General features: G+C 44.6%; 1 protein-coding gene across 2 annotated transcripts in view; it reads right to left on the reverse strand.

Annotated features, from left to right (window-relative positions):
- SLC44A1 (solute carrier family 44 member 1) overlaps positions 1-21,864 on the reverse strand; it is an 82,594-nt gene that overhangs the window by 39,556 nt on the left and 21,174 nt on the right. For both annotated transcript variants that reach the window (XM_081894130.1, XM_081894129.1), the window contains exons 2-4: positions 15,632-15,721; positions 12,993-13,135; positions 5,085-5,221 (exon numbers count right to left, since the gene is read on the reverse strand). In XM_081894130.1, coding sequence (XP_081750256.1) covers positions 5,085-5,221; positions 12,993-13,135; positions 15,632-15,721 — 370 coding nt within the window. The remainder of the gene's footprint in view (positions 1-5,084; positions 5,222-12,992; positions 13,136-15,631; positions 15,722-21,864) is intronic.

Consider the following 21,864-nt stretch of genomic DNA (forward strand, 5'->3'; position numbering starts at 1 on the left):
TTTTGCTAAATTTTGTTAGTCAAAAATTGGGGGTCATCTTATACATGGAACAAACGGTATTTCCTTGATCTTCCCACGGCTGCCGTGAAAGCTTCTGCTTCACTCAGCGGGCAGCATTGGTGCCCTGCAGAAAGCTCAACAATTTTGAGTAACTTCTTAGTTTTGGATTAAAAAAAAAATAGAGGTCATCTTATACATGGAAAAATACGGTACTTATGAGAAAATATGGCAGAAATTAGCAGGGTTTGCTTTAAATAACACCATGCCTAGGACTGAGTTGGTACTAAGAATTGCCTTCGGTGACAATTTCTTGGCTCTGATATTAAATTTGATTGGCTTTGATTAATTTTGACAAGTTAAATTTAATTAAAATGCAACTGTTGTTCACCTTGGGATACTCAGGTCTAGATAATGCCGTACTGAATCTAGCATAGATTTAAGCCCCTCTCTTCTTAAACCAGAAGGCTCTGTAATCATTTTTTCTAGAGAAAAATACGACTCACTTACTTAGAGGTTGGTAGCATATCTTAACATCTCTAAAGGATTTTCAGTAAACCAGAAGCATGGGATATGTAGACGTGTCCCTTAAGACCGATTCTCACAACTCCCACTGAAAGTTTCAAACTATCTTAGGTCACAAAGAAACCTTAAAGGTGGCTCTGCAGCCAAATGAGTCAAAGATGCAATTTATTCCTTTCAAGTCTCCACTGGTGGGAAAATTGCTAAAGCCACAACAGCTCATTTTAACATGGATCAAAGCAAGAAAGTGATATATATATATAAAACCAAAATCAATTTTTTAGAAGTCAACATGGCTACATATTTTTAACATTCCAATACCACAGGGCAGAGAAAATCCTTCTCCACTACTGTTGGTAACATAATAAATTAAGTGTTGAATGATTGGTTATGATTACCGTATTTTTTGCTCTATAAGACTCACTTTTTCCCTCCTAAAAAGTAAGGGGAAATGTGTGTGCATCTTATGGAGCGAATGCAGGCAGCACAGCTATCCCAGAAGCCAGAACAGCAAGAGGGATTGCTGTTTTCACTGTGTAGCGATCCCTCTTGCTGTTCTGGCTTCTGAGATTCAGAATATTTTTTTCCTTGTTTTCCTCCTCCAAAAACTAGATTCATCTTGTGGTCTGGTGCGTCTTATAGAGCGAAAAATACGGTATAAGCTGTGGGAGATGAGAAACTTCTCAACTTGTCTTTTGTTAGCCCAGCTAATTGAAAATCCCTGTATTTAATAACTCCAGGTTTTCCTTTCTTATTAAATACATTCATCTTAAAAGGTTTGTGTCACTTGTCTAAGTGTCAGGCTGATGCACTCCGCTGCCCCACCCTGCACACTGCGATTTCTGCACTTACTTCCTGGTTCTCACCAAACCATAGTTTGTCCAAACCAGGATCAAAAATCATTGCTGTCAAATGAGTATGGTACAATCCATCTGTAGAATTACTTCCTCCATGTGATAAAGGGTGAGGGTAGTTAAGATGCATTGACTGAGATTTCTGCCGGGAACCTAATGCATAGACAAGGCCTTATTTCAAGTTAAATTGTCCCTAGAATGAAGTCCTAAGACTTGGGTTCACATGTGGCCTCCTTCCCTCATGTGCAGTGATTTCTGCACTTCCTTTGTAGTTCTTCACAAACCCTTGTTTTGTTATTTTCTCTGAAATGGAAAAAATGGTTTGTTTCAATCCTGGTTTGCGGTCCTGGATTGTGGGCAAACAATGGTTTGCACAAACCATATTTGCCTGGTTTGAATGTAACTGCAAGCATGATTTGATACTTAAACAGAAGTGAGGGAAGAAAACAGGGTATGCAAGGGAAGGAGAGAGAAGAGACTACTCAAGCACAGGCTTCCTTCATGTTGCACGAAAGCATAGGTAAAGGTAAAGGTACCCCTGCCCGTACGGGCCAGTCTTGCCAGACTCTGGGGTTGTGCGCCCATCTCACTTAAGAGGCCACGGGCCAGCGCTGTCCGGAGACACTTCCGGGTCACGTGGCCAGCATGACAAAGCTGCATCTGGCAAGCCAGAGCCGCACACGGAAACGCCGTTTACCTTCCCGCTGGTAAGCGGTCCCTATTTATCTACTTGCACCCGGAGGTGCTTTCGAACTGCTAGGTTGGCAGGCGCTGGGACCGAGCAGCGGGAGCGCACCCCGCCGCAGGGATTCGAACCGCCGACCTTTCGATCGGCAAGTCCTAGGCGCTGAGGCTTTAACCCACAGCGCCACCTGCACCAAAGCATAATGGCCCACAATTTATTGTACCTATCTATTAAGCAGAAAGTCTGAAAAAACTCAATTACAAACCCTAAACCAGAAATTTTCCCATTTCTACAAGGCAGTCAAAATGTTTCCAGTTAAATAAATCAGATTCCAAAGTATTTTAATTATGAAAACTTAACTAAGTCTCCCCTAACAATAATGTCTGTAAGAAATCTTTCGGTGGAATTCCATTTTTCTTGATTACTTTATCAACACGTTCAATGCACCCAGTGGTTTGTCCCAACCCTCAGCGCTTGCATCTGCTTTCTGGTACGCTTACTTCAAACACAAGCAGTTGCCCCCGCAAGGTCACACAAAGTGAAGAGAGATTAGTGTGTCTTTTCTGATAAAATCCAATGCCTTGGTTTAGGATTAACGTGCTAATGCTAATTTAAAAACCTGAGAGGGCTGGCAGAGGAGAGCAGAACGCTGAGGGAAGGGGAAGCTTTTTAAAATAAGAAGAGAAATGGGAATATCACATTATTAAAGAAGCATTTTCCAGCAAAATATTAATATTGCTCGTTTGTCACACAGAGTCAGAAATACTGGTTTTGGGCTAGCCGAACATGCTTATTCTCACAGAAGCCTGGGCATCTCCTGAATCAGGGGAGACTATCATCATCATCATCATCATCTGTACACCTCCCTATTCCTGTAGATCTCAGAATGGTTCATAACATAAAAAAGATGCAGGAACTAGGGAGAGAGCCTGTTTGGGATAGGTTGTGTCCCCCTGAAGGAACAGGAATGTAGCCTGAGGATCTAACAGGCCAGGATGTCCAACAGGTCGATCACGATCTACTGGTGAGGTTTTGGGAAATCGCGGTCGATCGCTGGGTCCCTTTCCTTAGCATTGGTAAAATGGAATCTTACATGATTTGCAGAATGGAAGATGGAGTTCACTCAGTGGAGCTGTTTGTTTCCCCAGCTTTCCTCCTCCCTAAAAAAAGGTCAACAACTTTGAACCCCCCAAAAAACAGGGATAGATCACTGCCAGTTTTTAATTCTGTAAGTAGATTGCAGTCTCTTGGTAGTTGGCCACCCCTCTAATAGGAAATCAGTACAGTTCTATCAACACCAGTGTAATATGTGCACTGCTCACAAATGTCTCACAAAGCATCCTAGCAGCTGCATTTTGCACTAACTACAGCTTCCAAACCAGATACAAGGGTGGCCCCACATACAGTGCATTACAGTAGTCTGTAATCATGCACACACATTATAGCAGGAACTTAGAGAAGCAGAAAAACCTCTTCTTAGATAGTGGACCACTTTGTTTACTTTTTTTTAAAAAAAACATGCTCTCTGATTACCGTATTTTTCGCACCATAGGACGCACTTTTTCCCCTCCAAAAATGAAGGGGAAATGTGTGTGCGTCCTATGGTGCGAATGCAGGCTTTCGCTGAAGCCTGGAGAGTGAGAGGGATCGGTGCGCACCGACCCCTCACGCTCTCCAGGCTTCGCGGACCTCTTCGCAAGGAGCGGGAGCACTCCGGCTCCTTGCGGAGAGTTGCCAGCATGCCGAAGCCTGCGCGCGCTGAGCTCAGCGCGCCCAGGCTTCGCGGACCTCTCCGCAAGGAGCCGGAGCGCTCCGGCTCCTTGCGGGGAGTTGCCAGCATGCCGAAGCCTGCGCGCGCTGAGCTCAGCGCGCCCAGGCTTCGCGGACCTCTCCGCAAGGAGCCGGAGCGCTCCGGCTCCTTGCGGGGAGTTGCCAGCATGCCGAAGCCTGCGCGCGCTGAGCTCAGCGCGCCCAGGCTTCGCGGACCTCTCCGCAAGGAGCCGGAGCGCTCCGGCTCCTTGCGGGGAGTTGCCAGCATGCCGAAGCCTGCGCGCGCTGAGCTCAGCGCGCCCAGGCTTCGCGGACCTCTCCGCAAGGAGCCGGAGCGCTCCGGCTCCTTGCGGGGAGTTGCCAGCATGCCGAAGCCTGCGCGCGCTGAGCTCAGCGCGCCCAGGCTTCGCGGACCTCTCCGCAAGGAGCCGGAGCGCTCCGGCTCCTTGCGGGGAGTTGCCAGCATGCCGAAGCCTGCGCGCGCTGAGCTCAGCGCGCCCAGGCTTCGCGGACCTCTCCGCAAGGAGCCGGAGCGCTCCGGCTCCTTGCGGGGAGTTGCCAGCATGCCGAAGCCTGCGCGCGCTGAGCTCAGCGCGCCCAGGCTTCGCGGACCTCTCCACAAGCAGCGGGAGTGCTCCCACGGCTTGCAGAGAGCTGCCTGTTTGCGGGCTGGGGTCGGGGGAAGCTCGAGCTTCCCCCGCCCCAGCCCCGCGCCTGGGGGGGGAAAATAATTTTTTTCCCTTTATTTCCCCCCCAAAAAATGGGTGCGCCCTATGGTCCGGTGCGCCCTATGGTGCGAAAAATACGGTAATTTATTCCATGATAATTTCTACACTGCTGGCTTGTAAGAAACAACAACCAACCTTAGAGGGGTTTACAAAAAGATAAAGCAATAAAACTGACAAAAATTCACAACTGTACTTTAAAACATACAAAACTTTTAAAGGGACAGTTAAAATACAGTGGAACCTCTATTTGCAACCATAATCCGTTCCGGAGGTCTGTCTGGAGGTCGAAACGGGTTGCTGGGAGAGGCGCCATTGTGCGCAGGTACGGGTGGCGATTGCCCACTCCTGTGCATGCGCAAACGGCGGCAAACCCACCGGTTACTTCCGGGTTTGCCACGGTCGCGACTTGCAACGACTGTAAGAAGAGGCGGTGGTAAGTAGAGGTTTGACTGTACTAAGACAGTTTTATAGCCCTCTATAATACTGAGCAGAAATAGAAACAGCACTGTTGTTGTTTTTTTGCCTTACCATTAGTCTCTGCAAAATTCTGAACCTCAGCCAGGGTTTTCAACTCCTTGCGTGGACATGCTGATACGCAAAGAGCGATGGACTTGATCTTCCGTTTCACCAGATCTACATTGCATGGCTCCAAAAAGAACACGTACCTTTAAGAAAACACACACACCGAAACATTCAGAATGGATCAAAAACAGACTTAAAAAGGATTTCTGTCTAGAGATATCCTACCGGTAAGGAAACTCCCAAATCGCTAAACAAACTTTCTTCATTCTAAAACTTGTAACCTTTCCCTTTCAGAAGTACACTGTTCACCCAGAATTTAGTAGTGGCTTCCCCTTGCCCCTTTTCCTTTTGAAATGACACTAAAATCTTCATAAGATGAAGTGCAGCCCCTTCCCAATGATGGATGCATGTCTGGCTATATAAACCATCACCAAAAGGCAAAGAGATAATATATGAAAATAAGGCACTGTTGGCAACTTACATCTCATCTGCTAAAGTACACCATGATTTCTGATTCCTCCTTGAGCTCTCAGGGGGCAGTGGGATGTGTGTGGCATTTCTAGTTACATTTTAAAAGAACATCATACTTTAAAAGTTTATTTCAGGGCATACCAATAGGATAGGTAAAGGTAAAGGGACCCCTGACCATTAGGTCCAGTCGTGGCCGACTCTGGGGTTGCGGCGCTCATCTCGCTTTATTGGCCGAGGGAGCCGGCGTACAGCTTCCGGGTCATGTGGCCAGCATGACTAAGCCGCTTCTGGTGAACCAAAGCAGCGCACGGAAATGCCTTTTACCTTCCCGCTGGAGCGGTACCTATTTATCTACTTGCACTTGATGTGCTTTCGAACTGCTAGGTTGGCAGGAGCAGGGACCGAACAACGGGAGCTCACCCCGTCGCGGCGATTCGAACCACCGACCTTCTGATCGGCAAGTTCTAGGCTCTGTGGTTTAACCCACAGTGCCACCCGCGTCCCATATAGGATATTCAGCAACAAAATCTGGCAGCCACTAGGATATTAGCCAATATATAATAATATATATAATAGCCAATAGGATATTCAGCAACAAAATCTGGCAGCCACACAACACCTGAAGCTGACCATAATTATTTCCTAAATGCTTTTCATTTTTCTGAGAATGGACTCAGCGAGTGCCAAGTTTAGAGAGTGATTCAACAGATACTGTAGCAGGGAAGCTTGAAATGTGATACAGAAAAGTAGCAACTTGCTGCAATCGATTGTTCACAGTTACAGATTGATCTCTAGCACATTAAAGTGGTGCCGTCACACACAGCTCCATCTATCCTTTGTAACTGAAGTCACAATGTAAGCACTGAGTGTTTGCTCCACATTGATGTCTTCAGGATGATCCCGGCCATCCCACCTCACCGCCCCCCTCCCATTAAAATACCAAGCAAAAGTCAATTAGTAAAATTATATTGGTAACTTGAAAGCAAAACAGAGATCCCAATGTTTTCCAATGGATAAGCATTATGGAAAACAGCTTCTTATTTTAAATAGATTTTCCACATGACTGGTTTGTAATTCAATGGGCAACTTCAGCACATTTTTTGGAAAGATAACTTCGGGTACCTGATTCACACCCCCCCCCCCGACAATAGCTTAAAATAACTTATCTTAGAGAACTGTGTGATTTCCGTCGTTTAACAAGTTTTGTGAAAGCAGCAGTAAGTGCCAGAACCCAATGTCAACTGGCATTCATTTGGATCTATAAAATAATGCATGTATTTTCCTTGAGAGAATAAATATGCACTGATAAAAGCTTGTGAACAAAGGCAGAAAACTGTCTTTCTGAATCGGTGTGTGTACTTCTTTTTTTTTTATCACCAGAAGTGTGTAAAATGTGGCAAGCCCTTAGTTATCATTAGACTATATGGTTTTATTCACACATATATACGATCTGGGCATAGGATGGAGGGACTCAGAGCATCAAAACTCCAACAGATCTTGGCTCACTTTTTCCAGGGAGGCCTCTGAACCCTGAGCTATGCATTCAGCCCACAGAGAAAGCTAAGCTTCCATGTCTCCTTTTTTTTTTGTTTCCAGGTTCAGCTACACTCATTCCTGGCCTATTGTTCTCCTTCCTAGGATGAGTGGCACCTAACCAGTTGAGGTGAGAAAAGGCACATGTACTGTCCTCCCGGAAGCATTTCCAGTTGTCTCTATGGAAACACATTTGTTCTGCACCAACTTCTTTACATGTGCAGAGAAGAGGCTTAACAGATTTGGCCAGAGCCAAATGATCTTGAATTCCCTCTGCTACTGCCACAGGCTCGGCTGGGATCCAGCGGCATTATCTAAACCAGAGGGGTCCAATGTGCGGCCCTCAAGGACTTCTTTGGTGGCCTTCAGCAGCATTTGACACCCACCCATACCCACACCATGCAGCCCTTGTGCTGATTTCCCAAAGCCAGGTAAGCGAGGCGCTGGGCTTTGGGAAGGAGGCGTGAAGGCTCTGAGAGGGTCCTAGAGTCCTCCCAGCTTCTTCCCAAAGTCTAGTTAGCACTTTCGCAGCATTGGGAAGGAGATGGGAGGGCTCTAGGACCTCCTCACAGCCTCACACCTCCTTCTGAAAGCCCCAGAGCAGGCATCCCCAAACTTGACGCTCCAGCTGTTTTGGGACTACAACTCCCATCATCCCTAGCTAACAGAACCAGTGGTCAGGGATTATGGGAATTGTAGTCCCAAAACAGATGGAGAGCCGAGTTTGGGGGTGCCTGCCCCAGAGCCTCACTTAGACAGCTTTGGGGAGCTAGCATGAAGGCCGGAGAGGGGGTGTTAATTTTGGGCCTCGTTACCTGCACTGCTGCAATGTGTAGCTCATGGGTTCCGTGTCAAAGTGGCCCGCTTGGTATGAAAAGTTGGACCGCCTTGTTAAACCAACCCCCAGTCCTATATCACTGCACCTGATCATTTATTTCCTTTGCAATTGTAGTATCTGTCCCACAGGTATCTGTCACCTGCAGACATGGCGCAATTTGATTGCAGAGGTTTCCTTTTAAAGCACAAATTTACTGTGCAGCATTTCGTTAAATATGGACAAGGCTAACCAAGATTTGGGGAAAGAGTTCTTTAGCTCCTTCATTAGTATTATGGTCATGCTACTGGGAAAGGATGCCTTATGCGCATACAAATCAGGAATCAAAAACTTTTCCACGTTAACGATTTAAGAGCTTGCCTATTTGAAGTCGGGAGCACGACTGCAGTGACCAAGTCCGTCTTGAATCTGAGCTTTAAGGTACATGCTCCCTAGGTTTTCCGATTTCATTGATTTTCTGCAATTCCTCTAGACAGCTCTATACTGTCAAATGAGCATGGCGCAGAAACACCAAACAGTATGCTCTATTAGAGTCTCAGGACAATTCCAGAGGCAAGCGTGGTCATATAACGGCTTCTTTGCACGCATCGCTAAGCCTTGATTTAGCATTACGCAGACAAGTCTCAGTCAGCAAGAGTGAAGTGTGGGGCTTGCATGCATCTCCTCTTCTATCCTTCTGCATGGACAGGAAAAGTCTTCTGGGGAGTTACTTTTGCAGAATCTTGGCTTAGTGTTATCTGCAAACCAGGAATCCTGGTTCAAAACAAACACTAGTCAGCTGCTAAACAAGCAAATTTTAAACCACAGGTTTAAAAGCTTGCTTCTTTGGCAGTTAACAATAGTTCCTTTTAAATTGGGATTTTTGGTTTGCATGTAAAACTAAGCCAAGAGTCTTTGAAACTGAAAGTGCCGTATTTTTCACTCTATAAGACGCACCAGACCACAAGACGCACCTAGTTTTTGGAAGAGGAAAACAAGAAAAAAAATATTCTGAATCTCAGAAGCCAGAACAGCAAGAGGGATCGCTGCGCAGTGAAAGCAGCAATCCCTCTTGCTGTTCTGGCTTCTGGGATAGCTGCGCAGCCTGCATTCGCTCCATAAGACGCACACACATTTCCCCTTACTTTTTAGGAGGGAAAAAGTGAGTCTTATAGAGCAAAAAATATGGTAAACTTGGCAAAACCAAGTTTTTACATCACCAGATTTTAAAAATTGCTCATATTGGACCATATTGTTAGATAAGAGGGGGGTGAAGCTGAAAAATCAGGACTGTTGCCTAAAGCCACTAGGGATTTTCCTAGCTCACAAGCCATCCATGACACTCGTTGCCTCTGTGTTACACTAGCTCTCTTGGAAACAAATTGCACATCAGTTTCACATATTCTAGGGTATCTGAAGGGACGAGGAAGGCAATAGGGAACAGTCATTATGATCTCCCAGGGTATTGGAAGAGGAGATTGTCCAAAGCAGCCTTGCCTTAAATGATGCTCTTCAGATGTTGGAGTCCAATCCCTATCAACCCCAACCAGCCTGGAATGATGGGAGCTGTAGTTCAAAAACATCTGGAAGGCACCAAGTTGGTCCAAGGGGGTGGGTGGGTTATACTTAAGTTTAAAATGGAATTAGAAGGGTTCTCAGGCAGAAACCTTTTTCGTTTATTTTTGAGAAGGAAAATAAGCTTCCTGTGTTTCAAATTCACTAGATGTTCTGAATCATTACATTTTCTGAAATGGAAAAATTCTACCCATCAAACTATTTCACATCCAGGGATAGTGGGAAGCAAGTCAAGAAACTCGCAAAAAAAAGTTGTGGCCTTTTTGCTGCCTGTCTTCGGTTACACGTAATGTTTCCATCTCTTTAAGAAATAAGCATTTTTCACATTCTGCCTTATATGGATGGAAAAGATGACATTTAAAAAAACCAGATTTTTAATAAACATTTGGACCAAAAAAGAAAGAATATGAAAAAAAATCTGTACGATAAAAATCTTGCAATAAAACCATCTGCTACGTCAGCTGCTGAGCAGATGGAGAACTTTTTGTGGCAATCTCAAGGAAATATATAGTGTATTAATTGCTAGTACTGTTTTATGGAGCACATTTTATTTCCTATAGGCCAAAAGGTTGTGTGTTCCATGGAAAGGTGATGACTGATATAAAGCATAAATAATTTGGTAAGAAGCGACTAGTACTTGTCTTTTGAGATGGGTCCCCGAATATAAATTAAACAAGCTCAAAGTAGGGAGCCTCTATTCCACGAGCAGAAAGTGACCCTCCAGATTTCTCATGGTACTCACCCTAGGCCACGCCCCTCTCCCCAGGTCACACCCCCAGGTCACACCCCATTCTCAGGCCACGCCCCCTAAACAGCCCTGATCTGTGTCCCCCTCGGGGGATTTTGTGTCAATGAGCTGGGATAATGTCTCCTGCTTACCTGCAGCTGCTGGGTGGGGTTGCATGTATTTTGCATGGTTGGAAGGTAGCTGTGGTGATCACACAGGGCCCCCGGACAATTGACGGTCTATTGACCCTGTGCCACCACTGTCATTGCTTTCTTCGCTGCCACCAACCCGTTTCTCACGGGTACACACGGAGTCCAGTCAGTTGTTAACATTAACAAATACCGTATTTTTCGCCCTATAAGACGCACTTTTCCCCCTCCAAAAATGAAGGGGAAATGTGTGTGCGTCCTATGGGGCGAACGCAGGCTTTCGCTGAAGCCTGGAGAGCAAGAGGGGTCGGTGCGCACCGATCCCTCTCGCTCTCCAGGCTTCAGGAAGCTATCCGCAAGCCTTGCAAGCCCAGCGGGAGTTCCTGCGGGCTCACAAGGCTTGCGGGCAGCAGCCTGCAGCCTGAAGCACAGGGCGCTCAGCACAGCGCGCCCCGGGCTTCGGTTCCCTGACCTGGTTTGGAGGCTGGCGGCAGGGAGAAGCGCGCTTCTCCCCACCGCCAGCCCCACAAGCTCGGGAAACAGCGGGGAGGCGCAGCGCGACCTGGTCTGAAGGCTCAAACGCCTCAGACCATGAAAACCCCATTTTGTTAGCCTGAAGACAGAGTCAAGAATCAGGTTCTTTGTACCTTTTCAAAAAGTGGTAGTTTTTATTACTTCTGCGATGTTTGCTCCCTGTGTCTCGCTTTCAACATCTGAACTGCACACAGGGGAAAAGTCAGCGTAGCCATATTGTCACTGCACTAAAACGTGACTGAAGTCGAAAAGGGGTTGAATTCTGTTACCACACATTATGCAACAACGAAAGGTAGCGCAAGAAGAAATTTCACAAAGTCATAGAGACAAATCTTGTTTCTTCCAAGCGTCATTGCTTTCTGCGTCAATGCCTGCATGGCTTCTATCAAATTTCATTTTCTCGTTCACTGAATATATATTTTGCTTTTCAAAGGACTCTGAATTTTAGAGAAAGGAGGAAAGCCAAAAGACATGCCTAATAATGGAAACTGATAGAATCCAACTGAATTATAACCTATCTTTACCGTATATTGCATCCACACCTTTGGCCTTCCCCATTTTGCTGCTGTTGCTCCCTTATTCTTTTCATTTTGGGTGACTTTTGGCCAGCTAACAATGGCAAGCAGTTACAGGACTAAACAGGAAGGTACCATAGTATGGTTCTCTTTGACTGCAATTAATGCTGTCTCCCATGTGTCCAGCAGTATATATCCTTGTTACTTTACAGCATATCCAGGGCTAAAGCCCTGGATATACACACACTCTCAGTTCTAGCGACCGGCCTAGGTCCAATACCTATCCCTGTTCCTTTGCATCATCTCTATTGTTTGATTTTCAATAGGATGTCCTTCACATTTGCAATGGAAAGGACTTAGGTTGTTCTTAAGTATTGTTCCTCAAAGGTCCACATACATACACTTCAGCTATCCCAGAGCCCTTTAAATGTTTCTGAGCTACATAAACTCTGCCTTGCATCACATGACCCTGAAAATATATTCCAAAGCTCCCATAATACTAAAACATCTAAGGGCTTTTCTACAGCACAAGCTCAAGCTGATTTGTTGTTGGTTAGTCGTGTCCGACTCTTTGTGACCCCATGGACCAGAGCACGCCAGGCACTCCTGTCTTCCACTGCCTCCCGCAGTTTGGTCAAACTCATGCTGGTAGCTTTGAGAACAAGCTGATTAATGGTCATTAATCCTCACTGAACTGTAGTCAGGTAAGAAACAGAAAATTCACTGCGCTTTCAGCAGTGATATGGGTCTTCTAGAAAAGCTTGAATTAGAAAAGTTGACTTTAGGTACATCAGAAAATGTTCAATTTGGTTATATTGTCTAAACACCAAATCAGTTGTTGCATATGTTATTATTATGAAAAGTCATTTTTTTGTTTTACAGCTCTTATTTTAGAAAAGTGCTGTTTGTTGTTCACATTGCTAAATTATTTTTAAATGGAGATATGTTCAGTTTGCATCAGAATTTTTTTGTGATGTCCAAGAGAGTAATCTGATTTAGCATGTTTATTTTACATACATTTAGTAAACCCAACGCCTTTGAAACTGCCTTACTTAACATCACATTTGCAACTGGTATCCATTCACTGTTACCAATGAACTTATGAACTTCACAGAAAAATTTCAACCCCATGTCACTACTTCACAGAAAACAATTCCTTTGGCGAAGACTAAACTGGTATATCACTAATATAAGTGCTAAAATAGTGTGTAGCTTATATATTCATATGAATTCTCCACAACATAAGAGAATTACAAAAACATAATTTTGTAAGTAGTTCAGGAAACCCTGGAGGGGTACTAAGAACTCAGCACTATCTAAACACACAGAAGCATCAAAGGGATTCTAACTTGAAATTTCAGAGTACGTGGTTCACAAGTATGAAAGCCAGGAACACATTAAGGATGCACAAGTACCCAGGTACAAGAAGTGTTCATGAGAAAGTGATCACTTGACATAAAACTATGGTGTTCACACTTAGAGTAAGAAATGCATTAATGTTCTCCCTAATCTTGCCACCCACAGCCAAAATGAAAGAAAACTATATTCCATCAGTTAATGAAACAACTGTAGCAGTAATTGGACCCCATTACTCACTTTTTTTTTGTGAGGTCTAAGCCACTGTTGTCTATTCCATCTATTTTTATATTCTTCTGTCCACAGATATTTCCGTAACTATCATATCCTGAAACCAATCTTGCAGCTGCTCCGGTAGCTATTGAAAAGCCACAAATAAGACCCTGGGAAGAAATGAGATGAGAACGAAAGCTTTCCATGGCAAACTGTATTAAAAAAGACCATTCTTTTTAACAGCAGCTTTCGGATATGTTCCCCGCAGAGATATATAAAACAAAAATTACTCCCGTCTCGCTTTCATCCTTATTTCAGGATCTTTTAAAATGGAAAAGTGTCCCCCCCCCCAAAAAAACCCTCTGTAGCATCATGTGAAGTATGAATATATACCAGTTACATAAAGGCGGTCAATTTAAAACTCTGTGTTGAGAGAGAGACAGAGAGAGAATCTGATGCATAAGAAATCTAGATGCATCTTGCTCTGAGTTGTCACAAACTTCCTAAAATAGGTTTGTGAACTGCATGAGTTTTAAAAACAGGGCTGCTTTCAGAAGTTCAGGTAATGGTGGAGACCAGCAGTACACATTATAAGTCACATATAATACGGCTGGCTGTGACCCTTCCTTTAGGATAAACATCTTGCACTAGTGGTGCCCATGCCCTAGGGATTTTCAGGCTGGGCTACTGGCACATGATATGGGGCTGACCCATTGCACTCTGTATGAGGCTAAGCCCCTGAAGGTGCTACAGAAACAGCAGCTAGTGCAGAATGGAGCTGCTGGCCTGTTGACAGGTACAACAGGCAGAGAAATCGTGTTATGCCGATTCTCAGCACTTGCTGCCATTTAGCTTCTTGGTCCAATTCAAAGTGCTGGGGATCGTACTTAAACCTCTTAACACTTTACATCCCTTGAGGGGGACCACCTCACAACTGGAAAGACTCTGCTCCATGTGTCTTCTATTAAAGGTAAAGGGACCCCTGACCATTAGGTCCAGTCGTGGCCGACTCTGGGGTTGCGGCGCTCGTCTCGCTTTACTGGCCGAGGGAGCCGGCGTACAGCTTCCGGGTCATGTGGCCAGCATGACTAAGCCGCTTCTGGTGAACCAAAGCAGCACACGGAAATGCCGTTTACCTTCCCGCCAGAGTGGTACCTATTTATCTACTTGCACTTTGACGTGCTTTCGAACTGCTAGGTTGGCAGGAGCAGGGACCGAGCAACGGGAGCTCACCCCGTGGCGGGGATTCGAACCATCAACCTTCTGATCGGCAAGACCTAGGCTCTGTGGTTTAACCCACAGCGCCACCCGAGTCCCAGCCTTCTATTAGGAAGGGAAAAATTAAGAGTGCTGAAAAGGAGTTTCCTCTGAGCCGGTGTTTCCCCAAACTTGGGTCTCCAGAGGTTTTTGGACTACAACTCCCACCATCCCTAGCCATAGCTGTCAAATTTTCCCTTTTCTTGCGAGGAATCCTATTCGGAATAAGGGAATTTCCCTTTAAAAAAGGGAAACGTTGACAGCTATGTCCCTAGCTAGCAGGACCAATGGTCAGGAATGATGGGAAATGTAGTATAAAAAAAAATCAGCTGGAGACCTAGGTTTGGGAAACACTGCTCTATGTGATCACACGAGAACAACTGAAAAGTCTCTAGGACTCATCTGGCAATATTCTTGCACTGCTTTTGGGTGGAATACAGCAGAATGCTAAGGCACAAGAATTTCCACTTGCACAATGGAACATTGTCCCCCAACTACTGTCCCTGCACACCCCAAAATTCTGCTCTTGGAGTTCCCTCAATGCTCTGGAGCAGATTTGGGAAGCCTGCAGGGCACAAATGGGGAGAGGAAGAAATTCTTGCACTGACAAGTGAATACCACTGTGTATTCCCCCAGGCTTCAAGTGTTCAAGTGTTAACTTTGGCATGATGGTAAGGAGAGGGCAATTGTATTGCAAGGGTGCTGGATGTAGTACCGTATTTTTTGCTCTATAAGACTCACTTTTTCCCTCCTAAAAAGTAAGGGGAAATGTGTGTGCGTCTTATGGAGCGAATGCAGGCTGCGCAGCTATCCCAGAAGCCAGAACAGCAAGAGGGATTGCTGCTTTCACTGCGCAGCGATCCCTCTTGCTGTTCTGGCTTCTGAGATTCAGAATTTTTTTTTCTTGTTTTCCTCCTCCAAAAACTAGGTGCGTCTTGTCGTTTGGTGCATCTTATAGAGAGAAAAATACGGTACTTAATTTCAGTATGTGGTTTTAATGTTGTATTTTAATGTATGCAACTGCCTTAAGGTCTTAAAGAAAGGCAGTCAAAAAGTTCTGAAAAACAAAAGCAAATTGTAGTTCAATGAAAGGTTGAGAATTTTTTTAAAAAAGTAATTGTTGGTGCCAGCATGTTTTAAAGCAGTGTTCAGATAAGTAGGTCAGCATTCTACAATAAGAGGTGTGTTGGCAGAAGAGGAACTGTTGTGTAATTTCTAATGCACAAAATACACTGATCTCAGAGTTGCGCTGAAGCCAGTCATATTAGTATTTTATCACAGCCATTTAACATCACACACAAACACACACACACACACATATATAACCCTGCACCCTAAATAAAGGTTTCGACAAGGAGTCCCTTAAAATAAGTCCTGCGCTGATTCCCCTTTAGAGCTGTGTTACTTACCATGCCGACGCAAAAGAGAATGAACAGCAACAGCCATGGGATATCTGTGCAGCTGCGATCCTCCAGGGGCTTCCACTCTCGCTTGGAGCTCTAGTATTTTTGGACGGGACAAGGAGAAAAAGAGGATGGAGAAAAGAGAAAGGTTATGCAAGACTAGTCAGAGTCAGACTGTTCTGCGCGAAATAAAAAATGCAACTTAAATAATATTCTCAGACACTGAGTCTATCCCTGGTTATTCTACTGCAGACCTCCTGTTGGGTGGGCTCCAACACTTCTAGGCTTCAACGTCCCAGAACAGCTGGAAATTAATTCCTATGCTTTTTATCACTGTCAGGAGCAGCAATAAAACCACCAGTGCAAATAGTTCAACAGCCGGACACTAATTCAGACATGCGTGTGTACCACCTGATGGGAATAAAAAACAGATTGTGAAGCTGTGCTAGAAAATATTATTTTTTACATCTGTTTTTGATCCCTTTTGTGAATCATTTGATCACACGGTATCTGATCATCAACAAAATGTAACTGTCTGTCTGATCTGCAAATGTTCTTTTTACACATGGTACAATAAGCATATCAGTGATCAATCAGCTATGCATTAGTAGTGAAACCCTAATGTATTTCCTATTATAGAAATATTCAATGTGAACACAGCCATGGACATACATTAATTTTCAAACACGTATACATCAATTCTTCGGCATCACATCCTTACCTGAAGATGCATGAAAACTAAGGTCAAGGCTATACCATCATCAAACTCGCACTCAGAAACATGTGACCTGGGCAAGATTTTTGTGCAAGGTAAATACCCTACCATCTCATACACCCTTAGGTAGAACTTCCAATATTTCATCATTGTGCTTTTTAAAAGAGCAGAATTGAATTTGGTAGGAAGTTATCTAGTCAAGGCACTCCAGCAAGAAACTACCAAAAGAGCAAAGGGAAAAGAAGGCAGGGATGAAAGACATCGTTTCTGTATCCCTGGCTGGAGCAGAAAATGGGAAACCAGCCTGGTCAATCAAGACATTAGTAATTTCAGCATCCCTCCACAGCCTCTGTACATACAGTAATCTTCTTTACAAGAGGGATAAACAAATAAGCTATTCACAAACTCCTCAGTCTGAACACTACATGCAGGATTAGCTGCAATAGAGACAAAAAGAGACATACAACTAATAAAAGGAATCATTTTTCATTGCTGAAGATGAGGACAGGGGTGGCTTTGCAATTTTGGTGAGGCCAAAGGAGGCCAAAGCTTAAAGGCGTGAGATTGAAAACAATCCACACTATTTAGATTAGGCCACTTGATGATTTTAAGGTACCCATCTTTAACAGCAAAGTGAAACTGAGAAGGTATAATAAGACAAGATAATACTCAAACTTTGTCTGAATCTGTGGCAGGTGCTCAGTGAGTGCAAAGCTACTGTTTCTGGGAGCTATAAATTCTCCATTAAGGCTCATTTAGATTTATAGTCAACTGTATCAGGCTCTAGACAAGTAGCAATACTTCATCCACCATCACAAAGCAAGGGATCATTATTACTGTGCTACAAATGGAGAAACTGAGTTTGTTAGCGACCACACTCCTGGCGCAAAGGTCGCACCAACCAGCCATCTTGTTTGAATTGCATTTTAAATTCTTCTGACAACTCAAATGTTTCCTCTTTGCTTCCTCCTAGGCAACACTCACACCAAAGTTCTAAATTTTATTAAAACATGCTTCGGGGACATGAGTAAGGGGAGCACTTCAAAGGAACCCAAAATGATAAGCATGTTCAAAATTTGCACATCCAGATCAACTAGAAAAGAGTCAATAGGTGAGCTGGAATTCGAACTCCAGACCCGCTTCAATTAATCACAAACACTTTATCTTCCTGCCCACAGACCTGCTGGCTAGCAAGCTCCTTAAGAGGCTTTCATTTTCATGACCACCTGCCTTCTATTTATCCATGCATGCCATGTGCACATACATCCACACACACACACTAAAATCCTTTACTAATTGGAGAACCACATGCTAGAAGTAAGCCAAATGAAAAGTGTGCATGCAGATTATAGCTAAGTTGTCAAGAGGTTTTATTAAAAACTGACATTTCTTACCCCACATATTTTCCTGACGCTGTTTCTTTACCAGCAGACGCTGCTTGTGCAAGATCCTCTGATCAGCAGGTGCTGACAGAATGGGGGCGAGAAGGGAGAAGGCAAGTTCCTTCCCCAGTCATGGTGGTAGCTGACAGCACCAGGGGATGTGTAGTAGAAGGACTAATTTCTCTCTCCGTGTTAAGGAAAGAAGGTAGTCCAGCTAGCTCCAGGTCTGTGAGAACCAGTAAACATGCAAATCCTACTCCAACCAGTGCATGCTAATTCTTAATATATACTCATCATACAATGCACCTGACAAAACTGGCCTCATTGTGAACTCCAGCAATAGCCTATTACTGTACACTAGATTTATGCCGAGTGAACTTCAGCTTGCTCTGCTCTGCTGACTGTACCCCGGGCAATAAGCCACGGCATTTTGCAAAGCAGTTTCAAAAGCATGACTCTGAAAAAGCAAATGCTACTGTATTTGATTCATTTTTTCCTCCTTATTCTGTACACAGCCATTTCATGTTGCCCATGATTCCTCCTGTCCAATTACCAGCTCCGCCACTTTTCTTTTTCTAGAAAAAGAGGTGCTGGAACTCACCATGAACTCTCCCCCTGTTCTCTTATAATGGCAATGGTGCACACCTGAGAACTGAGAACTGAGTTCCGGCTGAAAAGAAGCCCTGACTCCATCATTGTTTTCTGCAAGGTGATCCCCTAGCCCCAATTTTCTTCTGTAACTGCTTAAACAAAATACTCGTAGGTTTTTTCTAGTTTACCCCTATCTCCATTCTGCCCTCTATTGTTTCCCTTGTGTCTATATTTAGATTGTAAGCCCCCCAGAGGAAGGGAATTGTCAAACCTGTTCTTTGTAAAGTGCAGCCTTTGGGATCAGAGCCACTCCACATTTTTCTGTGTGTTACAAGATGCAGTGCTGCAATCAGAAAGGCTTCAGGTGGCCTGAGCAGAGGAGACAGGCAGGTGTAGAATTTGTAATACATGGGCAGACCAAGAGGGAAAGAGCAGGTCAAGGTAGTAAGACAGGGAAGCAACAAACAGGCAAAACTGAACTAGCTCAAGGAGATCTAAAACTAGCAGAAGTGGAGCAGGGCTGGCTCTTCATCATCTGCCTTGAACATTCAGGAGGATTCTGGCTAGCAATGTTTGCTGCCCAGCTTAAAATGCTGAAGTTCTCTTCACATACTATGGCACAATGGTACGGGCAATAGGGAACAAGAATATGGTCCACAGGGCTCCTGGCTTCTTGGAACACCATTGCATTTAAGACTGGGCAGCCCACATCTTCCATCTACCGTATTTTTCGCTCTATAGGACGCACATTTTCCCCTCCAAAACTTAAGAAGAAATGTGTGTGCATCCTATGGAGTGAATGCAGGCTCCTTGGCTTCAGCGATAGCAACGCGAAGCCTCCAAAACGCAGAGGGAACGCTCCCTCCACGCTCCAGAGGCTTCACGTTGCTTTCGCTGAAGCCGGGAGAGCAAGACTCTCCCGGCTTCAGCGAAAGGAACCTGATGTCTCCGGAGCACAGCGGGAACTCGCACTGCGCTCCGGAGGCTTCGGGCTTCTTTTGCTGAAGCCAGGAGAGCAAGACTCTCCTGGCTTCAGCAGAGAGGGAGAGCTGCGCAGCGCCCCTTCAGCGAAGCGGGAGGAGAAATGGGAGGGGTTCCGTTTCTCCTGCCGCTTCGCTGAAGGGGCGCTGAGCAGAGAGGGGGAGGTTTTTTTCTTGTTCTCCCCCTCTAAAACAAGGTGTGTCCTATAGAGCGAAAAATACGGTATTTCCTTGGTTAAGAAGTGCCTTTGCTTATGCAGTCTAAACAGCACTACTCAGCCACAGAGGCGAGGTATCATCAGGCTCGGGGGGGGGACGGGGACAGGGGAGAAGACAACACCCATGTTTGCAGGAAGTGCCAAAACATATTTAGGGGAACAAACCCTAAGGAAGTGGGGGAACCCAAAACAGCCTAACAAGGACATAGTGTGCTCAGTGGGGAAGGGAAACTAACTATTGGGTTCGGGTGAGGTGGAAAGCCAGTCAGGAGAAGGGATGGAATAGTGTATCATGGAGAAGGGTGTAGCCAGGGGTGCCAACTTGAATATAATATTCAATGCATGCACACCATTTGAATGGCAATGCCCATCAACTTGGGGTGGGGGGCAGCCCTCTCAAATATTTTATTGGGAGGACCGAAGGGACCTCGACCCCTATGAATTGGCTCCTATGGGCATAGCTAAGCAGCTACAACAATGAACATATCCTCACTGAAACCCCACCTTTTTATAACCCGAGTACTATAGAAGCTTAATATTTAGGTTTTAGCCATTTTTGAACCTATCTTCGGCACTATTCTTTGTGTTGAATGTTGCCACTGTACATTCAACACTGTGTTGACCTTTAAAACCCTAAACAGCCTCGGTCCTGTATACCTGAAGGAGCATCTCCACCCCCATCGTTCAGCCCAGACAATGAGATCCAGCGCCGAGGGCCTTCTGGCGGTTCCCTCATTGTGAGAAGTGAGGTTACAGGGAACCAGACAGAGGGCCTTCTCGGTAGTGGTGCCCACCCTATGGAACACCCTCCCTTCAGATGTGAAGGAAATAAGCAACTATCCTATCTTTAAAAGACATCTAAAGACAGCCCTGTTCAGGGATTTTTAAAATATTTAATGCTGTACTGTTTTTAACACTTGATTGGGAGCCGCCCAGAGTGGCTGGGGAAATTCAGCCAGATGGGCGGGGTATAAAATAATAATAATAATAATAATAATAATAATAATAATAATAATAATAATAATTCACTGCTATTCTCTGCATCTGAAGCCATTTAGTTTTCTGAAAAGAAAGAACCTTACAACACCTTACCAGGACGTAAGCTTTCATGGGCTAGCATCCACTTATCATATGCATGAAGCGTAATGCTTGGTTGGCAGGAATATATCCAAATGAGCGTAAGGGGTGTGTGGAATGTGATAGCTGAAGTTAAATGGAAATGAAATGTAAAACTGCGGCAGTTCAAGGTGAGCTTAAACATAAGCAAAATAAGCACAGTGACCCTTCACAACAGGAAACTATTGTCTCTGTTGGGATCCCAGTAAAGATAATTGAAATCACATTGCAATTCAGCAGTTTCATGATGGGATTTCCCTTTCATGCTCCTTTTGTTCCGTCAGTAACAACTGCAGTAGGCTTAAATGTCCTACTGCTACTGGTTTCTATTGCCATTTCCAATGTCAGGTTTGTGTCCATTTATTATTTTGCACACAGCCTGGCCAGTTGCAACGAGCCCAGCTACCGCCCTGGAAACTGACTGATGTGCGAAGTCTCGCAACATTCCTACTAAAAAAAAAAGGAGTGTTTCGAAAATCATATGGCAATTCCTCCAAAGGTAGAAAGCAATAACAAAAACAATAATAATAAAATCAAAGGCTTTCCATTCTCTTGTGCATTCCACCTGCAAATGCAATCATGTAATAGGATTTTTTAAAAAGCCAATGAATGGAAAAGCTGGAAAGGGATTTGGGAGTCCAAGCAATCACTCCCAGTTACCCCTGTGTAATCCGCTTCATTGCTTGGTCCATTGAGAACAGCTCACTTTCAAAAGGGGGGGGAGAGAAATAGGTGTGATTCTAACAGGTGGTTGAAAGGTCACATGGATGAATTAAATCCACACCCATGATTTTCAACGTTGCGTCACATTAAGCCTTATTGCTACACGCCCCCTTGCACCTGCATGATTAAGACTGCAGATAACCCTGCTAATCCAAGCTATTTAACCACTATTCCCTTTACTCCCCGAGACATCAGAAGTGCTGAAATGAAATCGTGTGTGCAATAAACACAAAAATACTTCCCGGCTTAAAACTATGCTCATTCCAGCAATTTTAATATTTCATTTATGAACAACACGTCGTTTTAATCCAAGTATTATTATTACACGCTCTGCAGCAGCTCATTTTGCCCCTTCGTTACTGAAGCACCATAAAGCCGCAGCTGACAAGCCTGGCCTGCTGCCCAAAGTGATTTCAGCCTCTCGTCTCAGCACAGACCAGAATAAGCACTATACTTTGCCCTGCCAGTTGCCACAGTGAAACGGTTTCCCTTCAAAAGTATTCAGGACCCAAGC

Source organism: Podarcis melisellensis (assembly GCF_964234715.1).
Source record: "Podarcis melisellensis genome assembly, chromosome: 17".
NCBI classification, from domain to species: domain Eukaryota; kingdom Metazoa; phylum Chordata; class Lepidosauria; order Squamata; family Lacertidae; genus Podarcis; species Podarcis melisellensis.